General features: G+C 43.3%; 1 protein-coding gene across 1 annotated transcript in view; it reads right to left on the bottom strand.

Annotated features, from left to right (window-relative positions):
• Positions 1-378: 378 nt before the first annotated feature.
• Positions 379-19,122, bottom strand: part of PITPNA (phosphatidylinositol transfer protein, alpha) — a 38,929-nt gene continuing 20,185 nt past the window's right edge. The window contains exons 7-12 of the mRNA XM_004684798.2: positions 18,301-18,384; positions 15,966-16,043; positions 15,718-15,828; positions 14,567-14,689; positions 4,010-4,077; positions 379-2,956 (exon numbers count right to left, since the gene is read on the bottom strand). Of these exons, the coding sequence (XP_004684855.1) occupies positions 4,033-4,077; positions 14,567-14,689; positions 15,718-15,828; positions 15,966-16,043; positions 18,301-18,384 (441 nt within the window). The 3' untranslated portion in view covers positions 379-2,956; positions 4,010-4,032. The remainder of the gene's footprint in view (positions 2,957-4,009; positions 4,078-14,566; positions 14,690-15,717; positions 15,829-15,965; positions 16,044-18,300; positions 18,385-19,122) is intronic.

Raw genomic sequence — 19,122 nt, 5'->3', positions numbered from 1 at the left:
GAGTGGTGTAGGGGATTATTCTGACGATCGGATAAGAGCCATGATTTTCCCCAGAATATGCACACACAGATTTAACAAATTGCATGAGGCTCACAGATTCGGAAACCAAGAACTCATACTTTAAACGTTTTTCTTGGCAGGATGGGAAAAAGATATGAGGAGGGAAAACAAAAGCATAAAGTAAAAAATGGTCAAATTATTTTCTGATATACAATGTTTCTGTAAATAACAAGGGGATAATTTACCTGCAAAATTTTTCAGAACTTTTACCTTTTCCTAATTCTTCCCTGGTAAAATGAGAGACACATCAGCCAGTTTGAGGAGCTCTAAGGCATAAAATGGACATAAGGACATCACCAATAAGCTGGACTCCAGAAAGTCTGTCTAGGATTTTATTAGACTGCTTTTTTCCCCCAATATACCTGTATTGGAAGATTGAGACAAAAAGGCACAAACTCACATTAAATAAACATGTAACCTAATCAAGTCTACAAAGTGAATTTTGTAAAAGTAGCACTAGGAACAAACCAAAATAAGTCAGGGAGTCCCAGCAGGGACTGTAAGAGAAACTGGGAAGATATCCATGAGCCCACAATACTGACCCTGTCCCTGATCTCTGGGTGAGAGGCAGAGTCCAGCACCCCACCTACAGAACTGCCGCTTCCAACTGGGAGGATGACCCTGCAAATCTAGGGGAAGCGCTGGTCTGAAGGGGCGTGGCACATCATCAGGTACTACACTTGGGGCTAAGGCTTTCTTCATAAGCCCCTCTGGTAGTCAGTTTTGGGGGAGTGGGTTGGGAGGGAAAGGGGTTACTTAAAAGAAGCCGACGCTGTTGCCCAGCAGCAACACTATCCATAGGGATGAAACAGACCAGGGACATACCTCCCTTATGTTTATGTGAGCAGAACCCGGCTCTAGGCTTACCTCAGGAAATTCTAGCTGTTTGTGTGGATGCTTTCAAACTGGGGCAATAAATGGAGGTGGGAGGAGCCAGAGAAAAGGTAGATAAAGAGCAAGCCCCCACTAGAGCTGAAGTGATATGCTATAGATCTCACATGAGAGCTGAAGGAAGGAGACCTCTGCTGACCCTCAAGCCACATAAACAACTGTCTACTTAGAATTATCTTCACTTGTTTCTCCCAGGATAACCTACCTCTGAACTTCACCTAATTGATGAATGAAAAAGGGAAAGCTGTAAGCACGAGTATAATTATAGCTAATACAGAGCTTATAGGAAAACATTTACATTTTTCTCCAATTGGAATGCCTCTTCAGTTTTCCCAGTCAATGCTACCAGCAGTTGTGATGCTAATAATCAACTGATAATCAATTGTTGCAGATTCACTATAGATGCACAAGGTGAGGAGACTAAAAAGAAGGTGTAACAGGGTATCTCTTGGTCCCAAAAGGGCCTCAATGAAGGTCAGGGTTAACCATGATAAGAAGTCTGAATCTATCCATCCTTGTTCCAAGAGGGTCACAGGGAAGCATCCATTAGGATGTCACAGGTACAATCCTGAAAGACACTACCTTATTGCACTTAGAAATGAGTAAGGCAAAACAAACTGACGAAAACATAAAGGGTAAATCACCCCATCCTACTCCTTGCTCCCCAGCAGAGATTTGGTCTCTCACAGAGTTGCATCCAGGCTAGCATGGGCTGGGTTCTCTGCACACCTGGCCAACGTACTTCACTAGGTTTGGGAAATTTGATGTGGTACCACGGCTATCTCAGACTTTCCCAGTGGGAGGCATACTCAGGCTCTGCCAAGTGACAGAAAACGAAGTACTTAGCTTCTATCCCCTTCACCTGGACTCTCACCAGCCTACTTTGGTACAGTTCTGTACTACAATCAATAACTGATTTGATTGTCTAGGGCAGAACTCAGCACTGGGCACAGGAGCTGAGTTCTTGATCCCCCACATTCCTTTCCAGCAACTGGAGACAAGAAGAAACATATTCTACTGGGAAAAAGCTTTTTGCATGCGTTTTGTGCAGCATGAAAAGATTAGGACTCTTGTGTCCTGACCAGCCTCAAAGACAGAGGACGGGAATCTAAGAAAGCACAGAGAAAAGAGGATTATTGCTGAGTGGCAGCACCGGCCCAAAAGGGAAGAGGAGCATGGACATACAGAGCTCCTCAGGGTGGCAGACTAACTAGTATATATGGGGCAGACTCAATTCTAAGGGCCACACTGGACAGGTTCCTCCAGGTAGAGTTGACCTGGGCAAATACGGCTCAGCAGAGAGATTCAGAGTGGGTAACAGGAGGGCTGAAGAGCCATGGGTGTTCCTAAGAATAGTGGCCAGAGATGCAATGTCTGGGCAGGGGTTATTTGTAAAAATTTCGCAGACTGGTTGGGCCTTGGGTACTTTCCTGGTGCTCGCTCGAACAATGTACTCGAACAATGGGACACTGGGGGCAGAGGTCAGAGATGTGAAGCCACTGACTGTTATTTTGTGGAATTGCAGGGGGGAGGGGGTGACTCAAATTTTTAACTCATCCCCCTGTCCCCAGGTGAGCATTCAAAACTGCAAAGATCTGCCCAGGAAGCAAAATACCTTATTTATCCCAAGGTTGAAAACAAACAAACTTTAAATCATTTAAATCACCACATCACAAAAGGCAACTATTTTGAAAGACTAAAAATGTCACTTGGAAATAAAGGAGGGGGCACACAGAAATGGGTGAAAACACAATATGAGAGTAAGGAGCTGTAAAGACAGCAACCTACACGCCACGTATCTCAGAGGAGCAGGCTCCCATACACACGGGCTTCGTAATACCAGACGGTCTATTTGTTCACAATATTAAAGGGCATCTAGAATCAGCTACAATAAGGGATGGAAAGTTGCCTGAAGAATGGGCACAGAAAGGCTGCGTCCGAAGATGGCCTGTCACTCGGGAGGGTGGAGCTGCTGGGCCTTCCTGTTGACCACTGTCTTGCAAAACTAGAAGAGAAATACAAGTATTAAGGAAGCAACAGGGAAAAATAGAAACACATTGTAAATCATTACTGATGGAGGAATTTCAAAAGGCGGAAGGATGCCAGTTGGTGTGGCAGGGAGTGGAGGGGGAGAGGAAACTAAGGTCCTAGCAGTGATGGAAAAGCTGGCATTGCAACAATCCCATCATGCTACCTCTTAGCTCCCAGAAATCCTTCTCAAGCAAATAGGGCAGGGAGAGAGAGAGGTTTGCATCACTGCTAGTGATACCCAGGTCTTCTCAGCTCCTTGGTTCTATAGAAAACCAGTGTTTATTTAATGAAGTAATCTCCTCTCAGAGCCTGGTGGGAGCAGAGTGAATTTTTCATCCCATGACCAAGTCCACTCTGAGATGCTGGGAAGAGAACAAATCTGGAGGTGTGCAGGGCACTGGGAGACCAGCACTAGGAATCAACAGAAGGAAGGAGCTTGGGGAAGAGTGACAACATGAAATAAGGACATGCTGGTCCTATGACTTGGACAAGCATCTGAAGGAAGTTGGCTCTGATGAGGACAGCTACTTAGTGTGGGACCAAGGGGTATGAAGAAGGAAACCATGCCCAGACACAAGGATGAATGCTAGAAGAGCAGTCTTGTCAGGGAATGGACACAGGAACTGTCTCTGGCATTGGAGGTATAGGGAGCACCCCAAAATGCCTGTTTCAACTTGAAATGATTTTAAGTTATAAGAAGAACTTAGCAGATAAGTTTCAATTCTGCATCCACCCCCTCGCCCCCAACTACCCCCTCTATCGGCTTCTGTCTAGGTAGTTCTTTATAAAAATCACATCTCCCTGAAATATCCTGCATCATAATCTATTTCAAGCCTGAGAGGATAGCAAGTGTATTAGTGATAGTCATTCCTATTACTAGAGGGCAGGATGAGGAAGGAAGCAGGTGTTTTGACTCCATCATGAACAGCTGAGATCTTGAGGTCCCAGATGTGTGTGTGTGTGTATGTGTGTTTGTGTGTGTGTGTGAAAGAGAGAGAGAAAGAGATGTAAGAAATTCAGTACATACAGTGCAGAGGGGGTGGGGTGGCTTTAGTCATCCGCTGTCATTCCTTTCACTGGGTCCTTTTGTCTCATCTAGAAGAGAATAGCAGAGAAAACACAAGAGAAATTGAAGGCTCTTGCTGCAGTGGAACACCAATACAAACATGTCCTGCCTTCTCATCAATGCTGCCAAAGGATAGGGTGGAGCATTTTTATGCACAAAGCAAATCAGAAAAACGGATTCTGCACACAGCCAAAGTAACACCAGTTATGTCTCTGTCACTGATCCCCCCAATCCATGATTTCTACTTCTCCATGCCTCCCTGGGTTGGATGTTTAATTCTTAAGTTCTCCGCTCTCTCTCAGCAAAAATGTATGAAATATCTCTTTTATGCAAGACAATGCTCTGGGCTGGAATCAGCACTGAACGAAAAAAAGACCAAGTCTCTCAAAGAGCTTACATTCTGGGGCAAGGTAGAGAGAACAAACTATATTCCAGATAGGATGGTGAATGGCTTTGAGGAAGCTGTTTATGGGAGGCTTCACCTCTCTGGTAAGTTATGTTTGAGTACAGACTCAAAGGGAATGATGGGGAGGGGATAATCCTGTGTTTCCTGGGTGCTGGGTAAGGGGTGGTGTCCTGTTCAGGGGGAGAAAACAGTATTTCCCTTTCCTGAGCTCTGCTTAGAGGCTTTGCCCAGTCAATCAGGTGAGTAGTGTGGCACCAGAGTTTGGCACAAGAAGAAAAGGGGGATACATATCAGCTTAACATAAGTGCAGGGCTACTGGAAAACAGAGTGGGGTCTTCTCTGAAAGCACCAAATGCTCCCTCTCACTTGGAAGGCTGCAAAGGAACTTCTTGGGAATACTGTGGAGGTGCTCTTTGAATACTTTCCAACTTGAAAATTGTATTTGCAGAGGCTCTATAACATAGATATAGTTTCACTTATCATTAAAATATTTCTTCACTATCCTTTAGTTTTCTGCTCAACTTGCATTCTTTATTCAGTCAACAGATTCTGAACACAAAAGAGCATGACCTTTGGAAACAGACTGGGTTGTATTCCTGGCTCCTCATTAATCATGATCTTAATTAAGCAAGTTACTTCACTGCTCCCTAAGCCTCTATTGTTTCTGTAACAATGGAGATAACAACAGAATACATATTGTGTTGTGAATGTTAAAGATATTCATGTAGGGTACTTGGCATGGCAGAGAGCTCAGCATGGAGTATGCACACAGCACACATTACCAAACAGTCCTTTAGCAAAGGGATGTAAGCTACAGCCCTCCTCAGAGTTACGATCTATTCACTAAAACATGAATAGTAGGCCCACCCTGGTGGCTCAGAGGGTTAAAGCACTGTATTAAGAAGCTAAAGCCACTCCAGCATAAGTTCGATCCCCAGCCTCGGAGGTGATCCACATGGGGAGGCAGACCTCTCCTGCTGCTCCCCTCAGCAGTGTACTTCGTCAGTCGACCTGTTCTGCTCCTCACTCTGTCTCTGGTGAAGCCTCTCACCGCCCCTGCACCTCTGGCCTATACCCCAGTTCTGTATGCATAAATAAATAAATCTTAAAAACAAAAACAAAAACATGAATAGTGCCACAGTTTGCAGTGAGTCCATCTCAGCAGTTTTGCTCTGGGAAACATTTTCAAAGTACTGCCCTGCCACCTGTCAAATCTATGTATATTATCCTCCCCACCTCAAGCTATTATAATTAATAAGTCTTCTTGGAACCTGGACATGGTAAAAAAAAAACTCTCCTGGTCTTCCCGAGAGGCTCAGATAGTGACTCTCTATTGACAACTATTATTGCAGTTATACCAAATTCCTAGCTTGGTCTTTTAGGTCAGAGTTTCCTCATATTTAGTCAAATAATTGTTTGGGGCACTTGTAGATTCTTGGGCCCCAGACCTGATTCATCAGAACTTAGAGGAGATGGAGCATACATGAGTCATAAAGAAAACAATAAATCTTACTGCCCCCAGCAAAGATCCTCTGTTCCAAATAGGAAAGCCTGTTTTTTTCTTACACCAAGACAGTATGTGCTTATTCATAGAAGTTTTGCCCAGTCAATCAGGTGAGTACAGTGTCTATCACCAGAATTTGGCACAAGAAAAAGGGCATAGATCTTAGCTTTACAGCTTAGCTTGCAGGGCTGCTGGAAAACAGGATGGGGTCTTTTCTGTCTTTTCTGGAAGCACCAAATGCTACCTGTCACTTGGAAGACCCAGGAAGGCTCCAAATGGAATACCTGCCCCTTGTAGATTTTGCCCAAAACTCACTTTCTGAATGATATCTTTCTATTTTTATTCATCTGGTAACCTCAGAAGTCTGTGAAGGATAAAGGTGCTTTCATTTTTTTTTTTTTTTAAAGATTTCTTTATTTATCCATACAGAACTAGGGTACAGGCCAGATATGCAGAGGGTGAGAGGATTCACCAGAGACAGAGCGGGGAGCAGAACAGGCCAACTGACGAAGTACACTGCTGAGGGGAGTAGCGGGCGGGTCAGCAGAGGTCTGCTGCGCCATGTGGATCTCCTCCTCCAGGGCAGGCTGGGATTGACCTCATGCGGAAGTGGCTTAAGCTTCTTAGTGCTGTGCTTTAGCCCACTGCGCCACCAGGGAGGGGCCTCATTTTTTTTTAAGATTTATTTTTATGCACACAAGAATTAGGGTGTAGGCCAGTGGTATGAAGGGATGAGAGGATTCACCAGAGACAGAGTGGGGAGCAGAACAGGCATTATCTACTTAAATACACTGCTGAGGGGAGTAGTAGGCAAGACAAGAGAGATCTGCAGCAACAGGTGGGTAAGCTCACTGGCCAGCCCCCACAATGGCTGGCAATTGCTTGACAGCGCTGAGACTTTAATCCCTCCACCATCAAGAGGCCCTGCTGCCATATTTAAAACAAACAAACACTACTGTAGTCCTATGCTGGGACCAGAAGTATATGGTGAACATGATATATAAGATAGTTATAAAAATAACTATAGGTGTAAAACTTTCCTGGCTCGATCCCATGAACAAGCCTGGGAGCATCAACACCCAAGAGTAATGAGCATGCCTAGCATGCAGATACCACCCAGGTTGGGTCATAGAAAAAAATAAAATGAGACTGGAAACCTTTGCTGCACTTCAAATGAATGATAGTAACTTCACTGGAAAGACAGAATACAATGAAAACAACAGGGAATCTGTGACATTCTGGCCTAAAATACAGAAACTGAATGTAATCATGCAGAATCACTGGACAGACCCAGACAGTCTACAAAATGACTATTCTATACATTAAGGAAATGTCAATGGTGGGCCTCCCTCGTAGTGAAAGGGTTTAAGTCTCAGCACTGTGAAGCTATCCACAACGATTGCAGCACTAGTTCAATCCCTGACTGGGGAGGTGACCCATATGATACAACCTTTCCTGTCTCTTCCACTCTTCCTCAGCAGTGTTTTTCACTAGATGTACCTATTCTGCTCCCTATTCTGTCTCTAGTGAGTTCTCTCACCCTCCCCCCTCCACTGCACCTCTGACTTACACCTTGGGCTCCTGTATGTATAAATAAATGAATCTTTAAAAAAAATGTCAAGGGCATGACAATCTAGGAAAAAACTAAGGAACTGTACCAGATTAAAGGGATTTAGGAGCCCTCCATGCTGGCGCAATGGGTTAAAGTGCAGGACTATGAAGCTAGCTGCAGCCGTTTGACCACAAGATCGATCCCCAATCAAGGAGGTGGCCCACCTGGCACAGCAGACTTCTCCTATTTCACCCTCTGCTCCCCTCAGCAGTATATTTCATTGATCTGCCTGTTCTGCTCCCCACTCTGTCTCTGGTGAATCCTCTCACCGCCCCTGCACCTCTGGTCTGTCCCCCAGTTCTGTTTGCATAAATAATAAATCTTTAGTGGAAAAAAAAAAAAGAGAGATGTAGAAGGGTGTACTGTGTGACTCTGGGTTGTACCCCTTGTTCCACAGAAATGCAAAAGGGGTATACAGTAGTCCTTTGTATTCTTGCAATTTTCTTTAAAACTTATTCCAATGTAAAATTTTTTTTTTTAAGATTTATTTATTTATTCATATAGAACTGGGGTACAGGCCAGATATGCGGAGGGTGAGAGGATTCACCAGAGACAGAGCAGGGAGCAGAACAGGCAGATCGATGAAGTACACTGCTGAGCAGTGGGTGGGCCAGGAGAGGTCTGCCACGCCATGTGGATCTCCTCCGGGGCCGGCAGGAATCGAACTCATGCGGAAGTGGCTTAAGCTTCTCAGTGCTGTCCTTTAACCTGCTGCGCCACCAGGGAGGGCCCAATGTAAAATATTTTTAAAGCTAAAACCCTGAGGCAGATCGACAAAGTACACTGCTGAGGGGAGCAGCGGGCGGGTCAGGAGAGGTCTGCCACGCCATGTGGTCACCTCCGGGGCAGGCAGGAATCGAACTCATGCGGAAGTGGCTTAAGCTTCTCAGTGCTGTCCTTTAACCTGCTGCGCCACCAGGGAGGGCCCAATGTAAAATATTTTTAAAGCTAAAACCCTGCTCATTTAAATGTCTGCTTGCTAGTATTTTAAATAATCCACATATATTTCAAATAATCAGAGAGGCTAAGTATTTACTATCATGGAAGAAAAACTCCTTGGGATTAAAGACCCTGGTATTCCTCAAGAGTTCACTGTCTTGCTTTAATTTACTATTGCACAGTCAGATCCTGTTTTCATACTTCTTGACGTAAGATACAACATTTCCTACCATGGAACATGACAATTTCCCTTACTCCCAGAGACATGGGCCCTCCCCAGTGGGGGACTACCGAAATAAAAATGCATTATTTCATTCTTATAATGAAATGCTCTAAGAATGCTTATTTCCTGTTTTCTGGGGCCTAAATAAGATGAGAGATTTTTATCTGCTGTATGTAGTGTTCCTCAAATCAAGTCCCTGAAGGCTATATATACACATATAGTCAAAGAACATGAAAATAGGAACTCCAATCAATCCTGTTTTTTAAAAACAGTGATTTCCTTTGGAAATAAGTCCACGGGATAATGACTTCTTCCTTTTATTTATTTACATGGATATCTATTTTTAAATAGTTTTCTATGTCTTTTAAATTTTGCTTTTACCATTTAATATGAAATACTCCTTTAAGCAAAGCATCAATGTCACTGGTTGTGACACTGAGGAGACATGGGCCTCTCTGTATTACTTACTACAAATTTTTCTTTATTTTTATATATAAGAACTGGGGTATAGGCTAGAGGTTGGGGTGTGTGTGAGAGGATTCATAGTGAGGAGCAGAACAGGCAAATCCACTGAATACACGACTGAGGAGAGCAGTGGGTAAGACAGGAGAGGTCTGCTGCACTATGTGGGCCAGCTCCCTGGCTGGGGATCAAACTCAGGCTGCAGTGGCTGGCGATAGCTTGAGAAAGCTAAGAATTTAACCCCTGTGGCACTAGGGAGGCCCCTACCTCTTATAATTGTGACTTACAATCACCTCAAAATAAAAAGTTAACTAAAAATTAAAAGTAGTTTAAGACACTGAAAAGTAACCACAAATCAATCAGCCTTCCTAAAGGAACATGTGGAACTGTTTATAGAACCTCTTTAAAAAGCCACTCTGTAAATAGATTTAGTCCTTTGGGAATAAAAATAGGAAATAAATAGCAAGAGTCTAAATTCTTTAATTCCATTTGTGGGCATTGATTCTAAGCAAATATTCCTCATCATCCAAAAGACTAAGTACACACAAATCTTTGTCACATTATGTATCATAGTGAGAGCGAGAAACATGAAGGAAATTCCAACACGGGATAGTGACAGTGCACACTGCAACCTGTGTGCTGCAGTGACAAACCAGAACGTGAAGAAACTTTTAAAAATCAAAATCACCAGGCAACTATAGATCAGAGACATTCTGTAGGGGAGGAGGTGGCAGAAGGACCAGGACAGGCGTGGGAAGAACACAAGGGACTATGGTGATGGTGCACGGGTGAACTGGTGGTGGGAATTTCATAGGGAAATCATACACTGTACAAAAATGAAGGATGATATCATGAATATATTTTTAAAAATTTTCAACAACAGCAATAAGTAAAGCTTCCTTATAATTTCCAGAAACAAACAAACAAACAAAAAATATGTACAGTGGAGCAATAAAAAAAGAAAAAGTTTTTTAGAGGAAAAATATTTTTGCTATATTATTCAGGAAAAAACATATAATTCACAAATGGCATTTTAAGACTGAGCAGGCTATTGCACATAGAGTATAATCATAATAAGTAAAAGTGTGTAGAAAAGAGTTTGTTTCCCCTTGTCAGTCTAACACCCAAAGGCCACAGGCTAGAACAAGGGCCTTCTGCATCAACACTCAGGTGCTGAGAAAGGGCCCGGCACTTTCACAGGCAAGGCGGCCCAGAGGTAGTTCCCAAGGCAGGCCAACTGAGCAAGAGAGCCGGGAGCCTGTCTGATCTGAAACCAAGTCAAAAGGGGATGGTGGGGTCAGAGAGCCATGAAGCCAACAGACTCCTCAGGGAGGAAGACCCACAAGCGAAGGCAGGGAAAGGAAACACCAGAATCTTAATTACATGCTCTTAACCATCAGGGATCTTTGCTATTTCCAGCAAATGTGCTATAGTCCAATAAATGTGGAGACAAGTTTTCTTGAAACTTTTCAAATGAATTCCCTCTCTTCTCATTATCTACAGAGTTAAAAGCCAAAGATCAAGAAGGCACTTGTTAAGTGAGGCAGAAGGTATCCTCAGCTTCACTGAGCCTTAGTTCTCTACCCATAAAATTACAATATACCCTTGCTATATGTTGGATCTGATGGCATAATACATGTAAAATGCTTATCACACATGGCAGGCACACAGTAAGACCTCAACAAATATTAACTGTCTATTCATAATAAGAATATTTGTATTATCAACATGTTTATAAAACAGTGAGTCCCCCATTAGAGGAGGTGATTAAGCATGGGCTGCAGGGAAGCTGCAGAGACACACAATCATTTCAATGAACGTCAAGGTGCCTACTGTCACTTTTGAGATTCTGAGTTTGTCAAGAGAACCAGGGACAGAGAGAAAAAAGGGAGGGTGAGAGAGAGAGAGCTGGGGGAAGGGGACCCACTCACTGCCCTCCTCAGCATTGTATTTCAGTAGATCTGCCTGTTCTGTTACCTACTCTGTCTCTGGTGAATCCTCTCCCCTCTCTGGTCTGTACTTCAGTTCTTGTATGCATAAATACATAAATCTTAAAAAAAAAAAAAAAAAGAATACAGCATAATATAGAGGAGCTACTTTAAAGCCAGTCCAGGGCAGGTGAACCCACAGGACCCTTTTCCAGCTGAGCTCAGAAAGCTGGCTGCCTGACTAGTTTCCCCCAAGGAAAGAGACTGGGGGAATCTTCTCTATGCAAACTGAGCAACCCAAAACAAACAGATTCGGGATACTGAAATAGGGGTCACCAGTATAACCCATCATCTTTCCTGCAGAGAACTCTCCCTCTCATTCAGAGCTTCCAATCAGATTTTAGAGCATAACAGAAAGGGAAGACCACCAGTCATTTGAGGAAAGCCCCGACAGGAAACCGAGTCTGCCCTCAAAAAGAGGTTAGAAGAAACAAGAATGTTCAGGAGGCAGAGAAACCTCAGAAACAAACAAACAAACAAACAAAAACCTTAAAAGATAATGCATTAGGAAAAAAAGTAATAAAAAAAAGAACAGAACAAGAAATAAGTACATGTATCTTTAAGTCTACAGAAAAGAAAGTTAACAACATCGGAAAATATCTTTCAACAAGTAGACAAAATAAAGAAATAAAATTAGAAGGCCAATTCATGAGATCCAACTTCTGACTAATAAAAATTCCAGAAAGGAACACAGAAAAAAGAGGGGAGAAAATTATGAAATAGATACACAAAGACATTTTCAGAACCAGAATGATCTCTAGATCAAATTGTACACAGAGTAGGAACAAAATGAATGACAGTGCTATCAGTCACATCATGCAATGCATACCACACACCAACCAACCAATCTGTGAATGACTCAAAAACAAAAGTTAGTGGCATAAATATATAAAACTAGGCTCACAAAAAGAAATTAACAACTTCTTTAAAAAACAAAAACAGGGCCCTCCCTGGTGGCGCAGTGGGTTAGAGCGCAGCACAAAGAAGCTTAAACCACTTCCGCATGATTCCTGCCCCGGAGGTGACCACATGGCGCAGCAGACCTCTCCTGACCCGCCCGCTGCTCCCCTCAGCAGTGTACTTCGTCGATCTGCCTGTTCTGTACCCTGCTCTGTCTCTGGTGAATCCTCTCACCCTCCACATCTCTGACCTGTACCCCAGTTCTGTACGAATAAATAAATCTTAAAAAAAAAAAAAAAAACAGAATTCATTTGGGAACAAAGAAAGACAATGTTGCAATAATATAGACACTGACAAAGAGGGACTAGCAGAATGTGAGTGGTGGATGGAGCCAAAGCACAGAGGAGGAAGTGGACCCTTACTACCCAAAGTGGAGAAGCACAAGCACATTACAGGAAACATGGAGGGTCCAGAACAGGGCAACTGCACAAACTGTAAGGTGATACATCTGAAGGATGTTCGCTGGGGCTGGGAAAAAGAAGACAGCTTCTTCCTTGTAAGTCTGGGGGGTACTGTATGAATTTTAAAACTATACAAGTAAAACATTTTTGGAGGTGCTGGGTTTTTATGGCACTGATGGTGATGATGATTGCACAGGTCTATAGCTGTCTGCACATTTATCAAGGTATATACTTGCAGTAAATGTGGCTTTTGTATGTGACTCATACCTCAATAAAGTATTTTTTAAATTAAAATGATGAAAACAAAACTATGGTGAAAATATTTTTAAAAAAGGGAAAGAAAGGCAAAGACATGTAAGCTTAAGCTATAGATAACACACACTGTAAAGTTGCTAAAGGGTTTCAAACAAGTCCTACCATAACATGGATTTGATGAGCTTTCTCTTCTGCAAAACACTGACAAATTCCAATTCCAAAGAAGATTCCTGTATTTGTAGTTATACTGGGGGAGAGTGCTCCTCTGAGCTTTTGGCACAATTCTCCAGAGAATGGAGAAACATACTAAAACAAGGGGTGGGGAATTAAAGAGAATCCCCTAATGATGAGGGCGTTCAAATTTTGGGTCTGAGGGAGGCAGACTCAGTGGATCCTCCAGTTTTCCCAGCTCTAAGAATTCAAATTCTACCCAAAGAACAAAAGGCTGTCACCAAGTGTTTCCATGAACCTATGTACTTTAGGTTGGTCTCTGTCAGGTAGTAAGTGGCTGAAACTCCAGTCCAAATCCTCAATGCTGCTCTGTGAGGTAAATTTTTTCCTTTCTTTCTACTGTTTCCTGAGGCTCCTTAGCAGAAGAATCAGGAATTGTGTCCAAAATCCTACCACTTCCCTGCCAAATGTTGCTGAATGAATAACCAAACATCTGCCTTCCACAGGAAATAACTCAGCACACCACTTAACCAGTGAGTCAGCTCAGGAAGTATCATGGGGGTGGGGTGTGTGTGTATGTTAAAATCTATTCCCCATGTGGTTAAGTGGAGGGAAGAGCTCCTGGAACAAGTTTCCACCAAAGAAGAGTACAGTTAAGTGGGGAGCATCTTGGTGATGTGAGGTACCAGGGGCACCCAGGCCTGGGTCTCACCTGAGGTCCTACTGAAGAGCTGGGCAAGGCCATGCAAAGCAATGCCTGCTGGATACTCAGGGAAGGGAGGGACAGAGTTCTTAGAAACTGGGCTTCCTCTCTTATATTTTAGTCCAAAGGAGAGAAGAGGCCAAGTGATGAGGAGCTTTGGCTGCTACGCTGTGTCACCTGCAGGAAGTATGCCCCTGGGCATGGCACTGAACTCTCAGCACCTCCACTTCCTTTGAGAGTGGGTCTCACAAATCTTATGAAGATCACAGGAGAGGGTGTGTGAAAAAGCCTGGTGCACAGTGAGTGCCTGAATGTTATCTACTGACAATCTCCCTAGAGTTAGCATTGCAGGGAAGCATCCCCCAGTAAGTCAAGGGTGAAATTCTTCAGGATTCCATGGAGTAGACAGCCTTCCTTCTGAGACCTATGTCAAGCACCCCATCCCACCCTCAAAAGCCCCAAACTAAAAGAAATAGCTCCAAACAACTGTCCAGCATAGCAGTTGTGTATGTGCTATTGTTGTCCTCTGTGGGTAATGTTGAGGGACTCATGGGTCTGCTGGCCTACCTCTTCCCAGGGCCACCTCCAACTCTGCAGTTCAGTCCAGCCCCTCTACTAGGCTCTGAAAAACCACTGCAGCAATGATCTCACTCACCTGGCATTCAGTGCACATGAGCACTGTTGTTCACCAGATATGCCAAGACCTCAACTAGATGGCAAATCCAAGAGCATAGACTTTTCTTCCTATCGTTCCCACACAGCCTGGCATTACACCAGTCCCACAGTAGATACCGACATATTCCTAGAAGGTGGACTGCCCCAACAGGGCCATCTCACTGATGTCCATGTATTTATTTAGTTGAGAGCATCAATCTCATCTGTAGTCCCACTTACCTCATCCAGCTGTCTCTTCGTCTCCTCTTCCATCCTTCGAATGTCGTCCATAGTCAGGTCAACCCATTTATCGAGCCAACAGAACAGCTGCCTGTGGAAGTTTGTAAACAGACGCCTCTCTTGCTATAAAAAGGACAGACCCAACTTAGAACCCAGAAGATGAAGTCACCACTGCAGCTACTGCTCCCCAGGATCTCCACACCAACACCCACACTTTACTGGGGCAGTGGGGGAGAAGTGGTGCCTGGCTTATGTGGCTCAGCCCTTAAATCCCACAGTGACTTTTGCCTTCACATACCTAACAGGTATGGCTTCAGAAGGAGGGTGGCACACTGACAGGTCCTGTGCTCAAAATGCTATAAGACAGATAGCCCATGAGTGCACAGGTAAGCCAAGGCCCCAAAACAACTATGCCAAGTTTATCTTGCCTTGTGTCTGGATCATAAAGCCTGGGGCCAGCAGGGGCCACCCTGGCAGCACAACGGCTGAAGTCACAGAGCTATCAAGCTATCACCAACCACTGCAAACTCCCAGCCATGGAGCTAATCCACATGGCGCAGCAGATTTCTCCTGCCTCATCCACTGCTCCCCTCTGCAGTGTATTAGTCTGTCCTCCATTCTGCTCCCCAGTGTCTCTGGTGAATCCTGTCACCACCACTCACACCCTGGCCTATAGTTCTTGTATGCATAAGTAAAAATAAATCTTTAAACAAACAAACAAACAAACAAAAAAACCTGGCCAGCAGGTATGAAATGGGCCCAAAGAGTGAGGCTCTCATAACGCTAGAAAAAAGGCTATAAAGTATAAAAAACTCCATAGGTCTGCCTTGTTTGGTAACTCAACATGCTAGAGAATTTGGTTCACAGTGTCTCTTGTCTTTTGAAAGAAGACTGAGCTTTATTTTCCACTCAGTCATAGCAAGTTCCTTCCTGTTTCCTTCTTTTCCCCAGTTTCTGTCGCTGTCACAGGGTGCCATTGGCTGGACTATAAGACAGGTGCAAGGGGAAATGGTGGTGTGGGAAATCAAACTGAAATATTCTGATTTGGTCCCCCTAGGATACAAGTGACATGGGTTGTAAGACCATTCTTGTTGGGCAAGACCCTCCCTGCTCCCAACACAGACAGGGACAGCCTTATTCTGGTCACTTACCTTATGTATAAAGTTTTCCACTTTGTTCTGCAGGCCCCACCACTTGAACTTGACAGTAACCAGTTTGTATGCACACATGTATGGGCAGTCTTTCTGATTTACAAGTTCTTGCTGTATCAGAAACACCCACAGACAGATAAGAGGGCGCTCTGGCTCTCAGTTAGCCCAGCCCCAGCCATTGCCCTCCTCCATGGGGAGAGGCCCACCCACGGAAACCAGCCCCCTGGTGGACAGGGTGTGAACTGCACCTTCCAATTGGGGCCCAAGGGTCCTCGGCCTGTTTTGATAGATTTAAATTTTGCTGGATCTTCCTCTGCCTTGTAATCCTGAAAGAAGTTGGAGAATTTGAGTTGGAGGAGGGAGAGAAAGGAAGAGAGAACAAGGGAGCAGGGAAAGAGCAGATTTTCCATCAAAGTTTACTTTAAACCAGTTCTTAAAGCTATTGGCACACAGAAACTACAGGAAAATGCTATAAACAAGATACAGAACTGTTACATCAGCCTCAGAGGAGAGCACTGTGATTTTTGCTGCTGGGGTTTGTTTTCAATATTACAAGTGTCACCAGGCTGTCTGGGCAGGCACATATGTCCACTATTTTAAGACAGGGATTTTCAACCTGGGGTGAGCTTCCAAATCACCAGGGAAGGTATTTTTCAAATTCTAGATATCTGGGCCATTTTACCTAAAATCCAGTGAATAAGAATGTCTGAAGGTGAGGGCAACATTGAACTTTTTGAAACCTCTGCTAATGGCTTTAAAATGTAGCTGCCATCATTTCTAAAATCTTCTATCTCCATTTTCCATTTCTCTCTGTTTTTTTTTTTAACTGGCCTGTTTTGATAAAATCATTATTGAAAATGTTTAACATACAGACTCCATCCTCTTGTGCACTACCGTCAGTCTCAATTCACTGACTTATAATGTAGTCAAGAGGCTGTGTGTTAACTATCACAGAAGTTTAATCTTTGACTGTTCCTGTACATGGACTAATATGGGCTCAGGAAAAGCAAAGTCATCTCACCATCTACTTAACAAAAATAACAAATCACACCCATATACACAATCGTAAAATATTTCCCAAAACTAAGAGTATTAAAAAAAATCTTACCCATCTCTGTTTTCTCTCTACTCACATGAAACAACTGGAGTTGACAAATATTGAGAGCCATACTCTTTACTAAACATTTGAGTATGTTCTAGGAACCCTCTTACACTGTTGGTGGGACTGTAAGCTGGTCCAGTCACTATGGAAAGCTGTGTGGAGGTTCCTTGAAATACTAAAAATGGATCTGCCAGATGACTCAGTGATTCCACTCCTAGGAATCTACCCAAAGGACACAAAAACACCAACTCAAAAGGAAACCTGCACTCTGATTGCTATAGCGCTATTTACAACAGCCAAGATATGGAAACAACCTAAATGTACCAAAACGGATGAATAGGTCAAGAAAATGTTGTATGCATACATAATGGAATACTATTTAGCAATCAATAAGGATAAATTCATACTTTTATGACAACATGGATGGAGCTGGAAGGAGTTATGCTACATGAAATAAGTCAGAAAGAAAAAGATAAATATTGGATGGTTTGACTTAAATGTGGAATACAGAGAAATTGAACAAAGGATCAGGAAAACACAACACTTGCAAGCTGACCATAGATCAGCAGGGGAAGGGGAGGTCAATAAGTTAAAGCAGGAAAGGGAAGAGCACAAGGGACTGTGGTGATGGATCACGGGTGCTATGGTAGTGGGATGACTAACGGGGACTACACCTGAGGGGATCAATACTGTCCAAAAATAACCAATGAAAATACATATAAAAAGTAGAATATATTCTGTTTGAAATAAGTCCATCAAGCTATACCTTCTGACATAATCACTCTGCTATGTGTGTTATACTGTAATAAGTATTTGAAAAATCCAACTTTTTGAAAGTGGGGGCAGAGATGATTCTCATGTCTTTTTTAAAATATACAAATCAAAATAGCTCCAGCACTAGAGTAACTCCAGGAAAGAGCTATCATAGCTTTGGGATATGAAGAACTAACAACACTCATTCCCTATCAAGGGGCAGAAAGACTCCTGTGCCCTGATCCCAAAGGCCTCTATCTGATAGGAAGAACACTGATGAGGAGGAACCTGCCCTTCTGTTTCTCTAAAGAAATACTTCCTAGCAGTACAGCAGTAAGGACAGATCTGGTCTCTACAACCTTCAAGGTTGTGGCACAGCAGGGGAGAGTCTACTCTGGAGCCTGCTGCAATGTTTGTTACTCTGAGAAGCTATCACCAACTTCTTGAGGGCAGAAGACCCATATCTATACATTCTGTACCCCTCACCTGGAACCTATGGAACCAAGGGTTTTCCTAACACAACAGCCAGGCAACAAATGTTTTGCAATTATCGATTTGGAAAAAATAATTTTAAGATCTACTGTAATGAATGCTAATTTTTAAAAGTAAAACAAACAATACCCAAAAGAGAACTTCTTTTTGAGCCAAGGTGAGTATCCTGGTTTCTCTGATACTTAAAAGTCATTTCTGCATCTCAAAGGCCATCCAAGTCTCTAAACAGTTCCTACCTTGCTAAGTACTTGGCTTCGATCTGCAATGTCTATATATATGGCTTCCACATGTTTCCATGTCTCCGGCTCCAGTTTATGCACCTGGAAGGAGGAGGGTAGTTTCTGTTATCTGTAAAGCATCCTTTACCCAGAATGGAAATACAAGCATAGTTATTTCCATAGCTACATCTGTGAGATCCCTACTGGTAAAGAGTTACATATAAAATACCCAAAAAGAGGGCCCTCCCTGGTGGCACAGCGGGTTAAAGCACAGCACTAAGAAGCTAAAGCCACTTCCACATGAGTTCGATTCCCGCCAGCCCCCGAGGTGACCACATGGCGCGGCAGACCTCTTCTGACCGGCCCGCCGCTCCCCTCAGCAGTGTACTTCGTCGATCTGCCTGTTCTGCTCCCCACTCTGTCTCTGGTGAAGCCTCTCACCACCCCTGCACCCCTGGCCTCTACTCCAGTTCTGTAATGCATAAATAAATAAATCTTTAACAACAAAAAATATATCCAAAAAGAAAGTGAGGATGACTTTTAAATGGATATATATGTGAGAACTAATGCTCTCATTTTTTCAGGCATTAGTTTTTGGCAGGTCAAAATCCTCATAGGGCTGTCTGGACCACTTATGTTCTTCTCTTGTGTTCCCCTTTTGTAAAGACTAAAAGACTGTCATCATTCATGAAATATAGCCTGTTTAGCCTTACCTGCTTATTTTGAAGCATTTTAAAAGTTACTTAATTGCAAGAGATCGTACTTGTACATTGTATGAAATTATGATAAAAATTCAAATTATACAAAGAGCAGGTATTCTTTGTGTCCACCAGTCCCATC

The sequence above is a fragment of the Condylura cristata genome, unplaced genomic scaffold (assembly GCF_000260355.1).
Source record: "Condylura cristata isolate star-nosed mole 26May11 unplaced genomic scaffold, ConCri1.0 scaffold00017, whole genome shotgun sequence".
Lineage (NCBI taxonomy): Eukaryota > Metazoa > Chordata > Mammalia > Eulipotyphla > Talpidae > Condylura > Condylura cristata.
The sequence above is the reverse complement of the archived record's forward strand: the minus strand, read 5'-3'. Positions and strand labels throughout refer to the sequence as shown.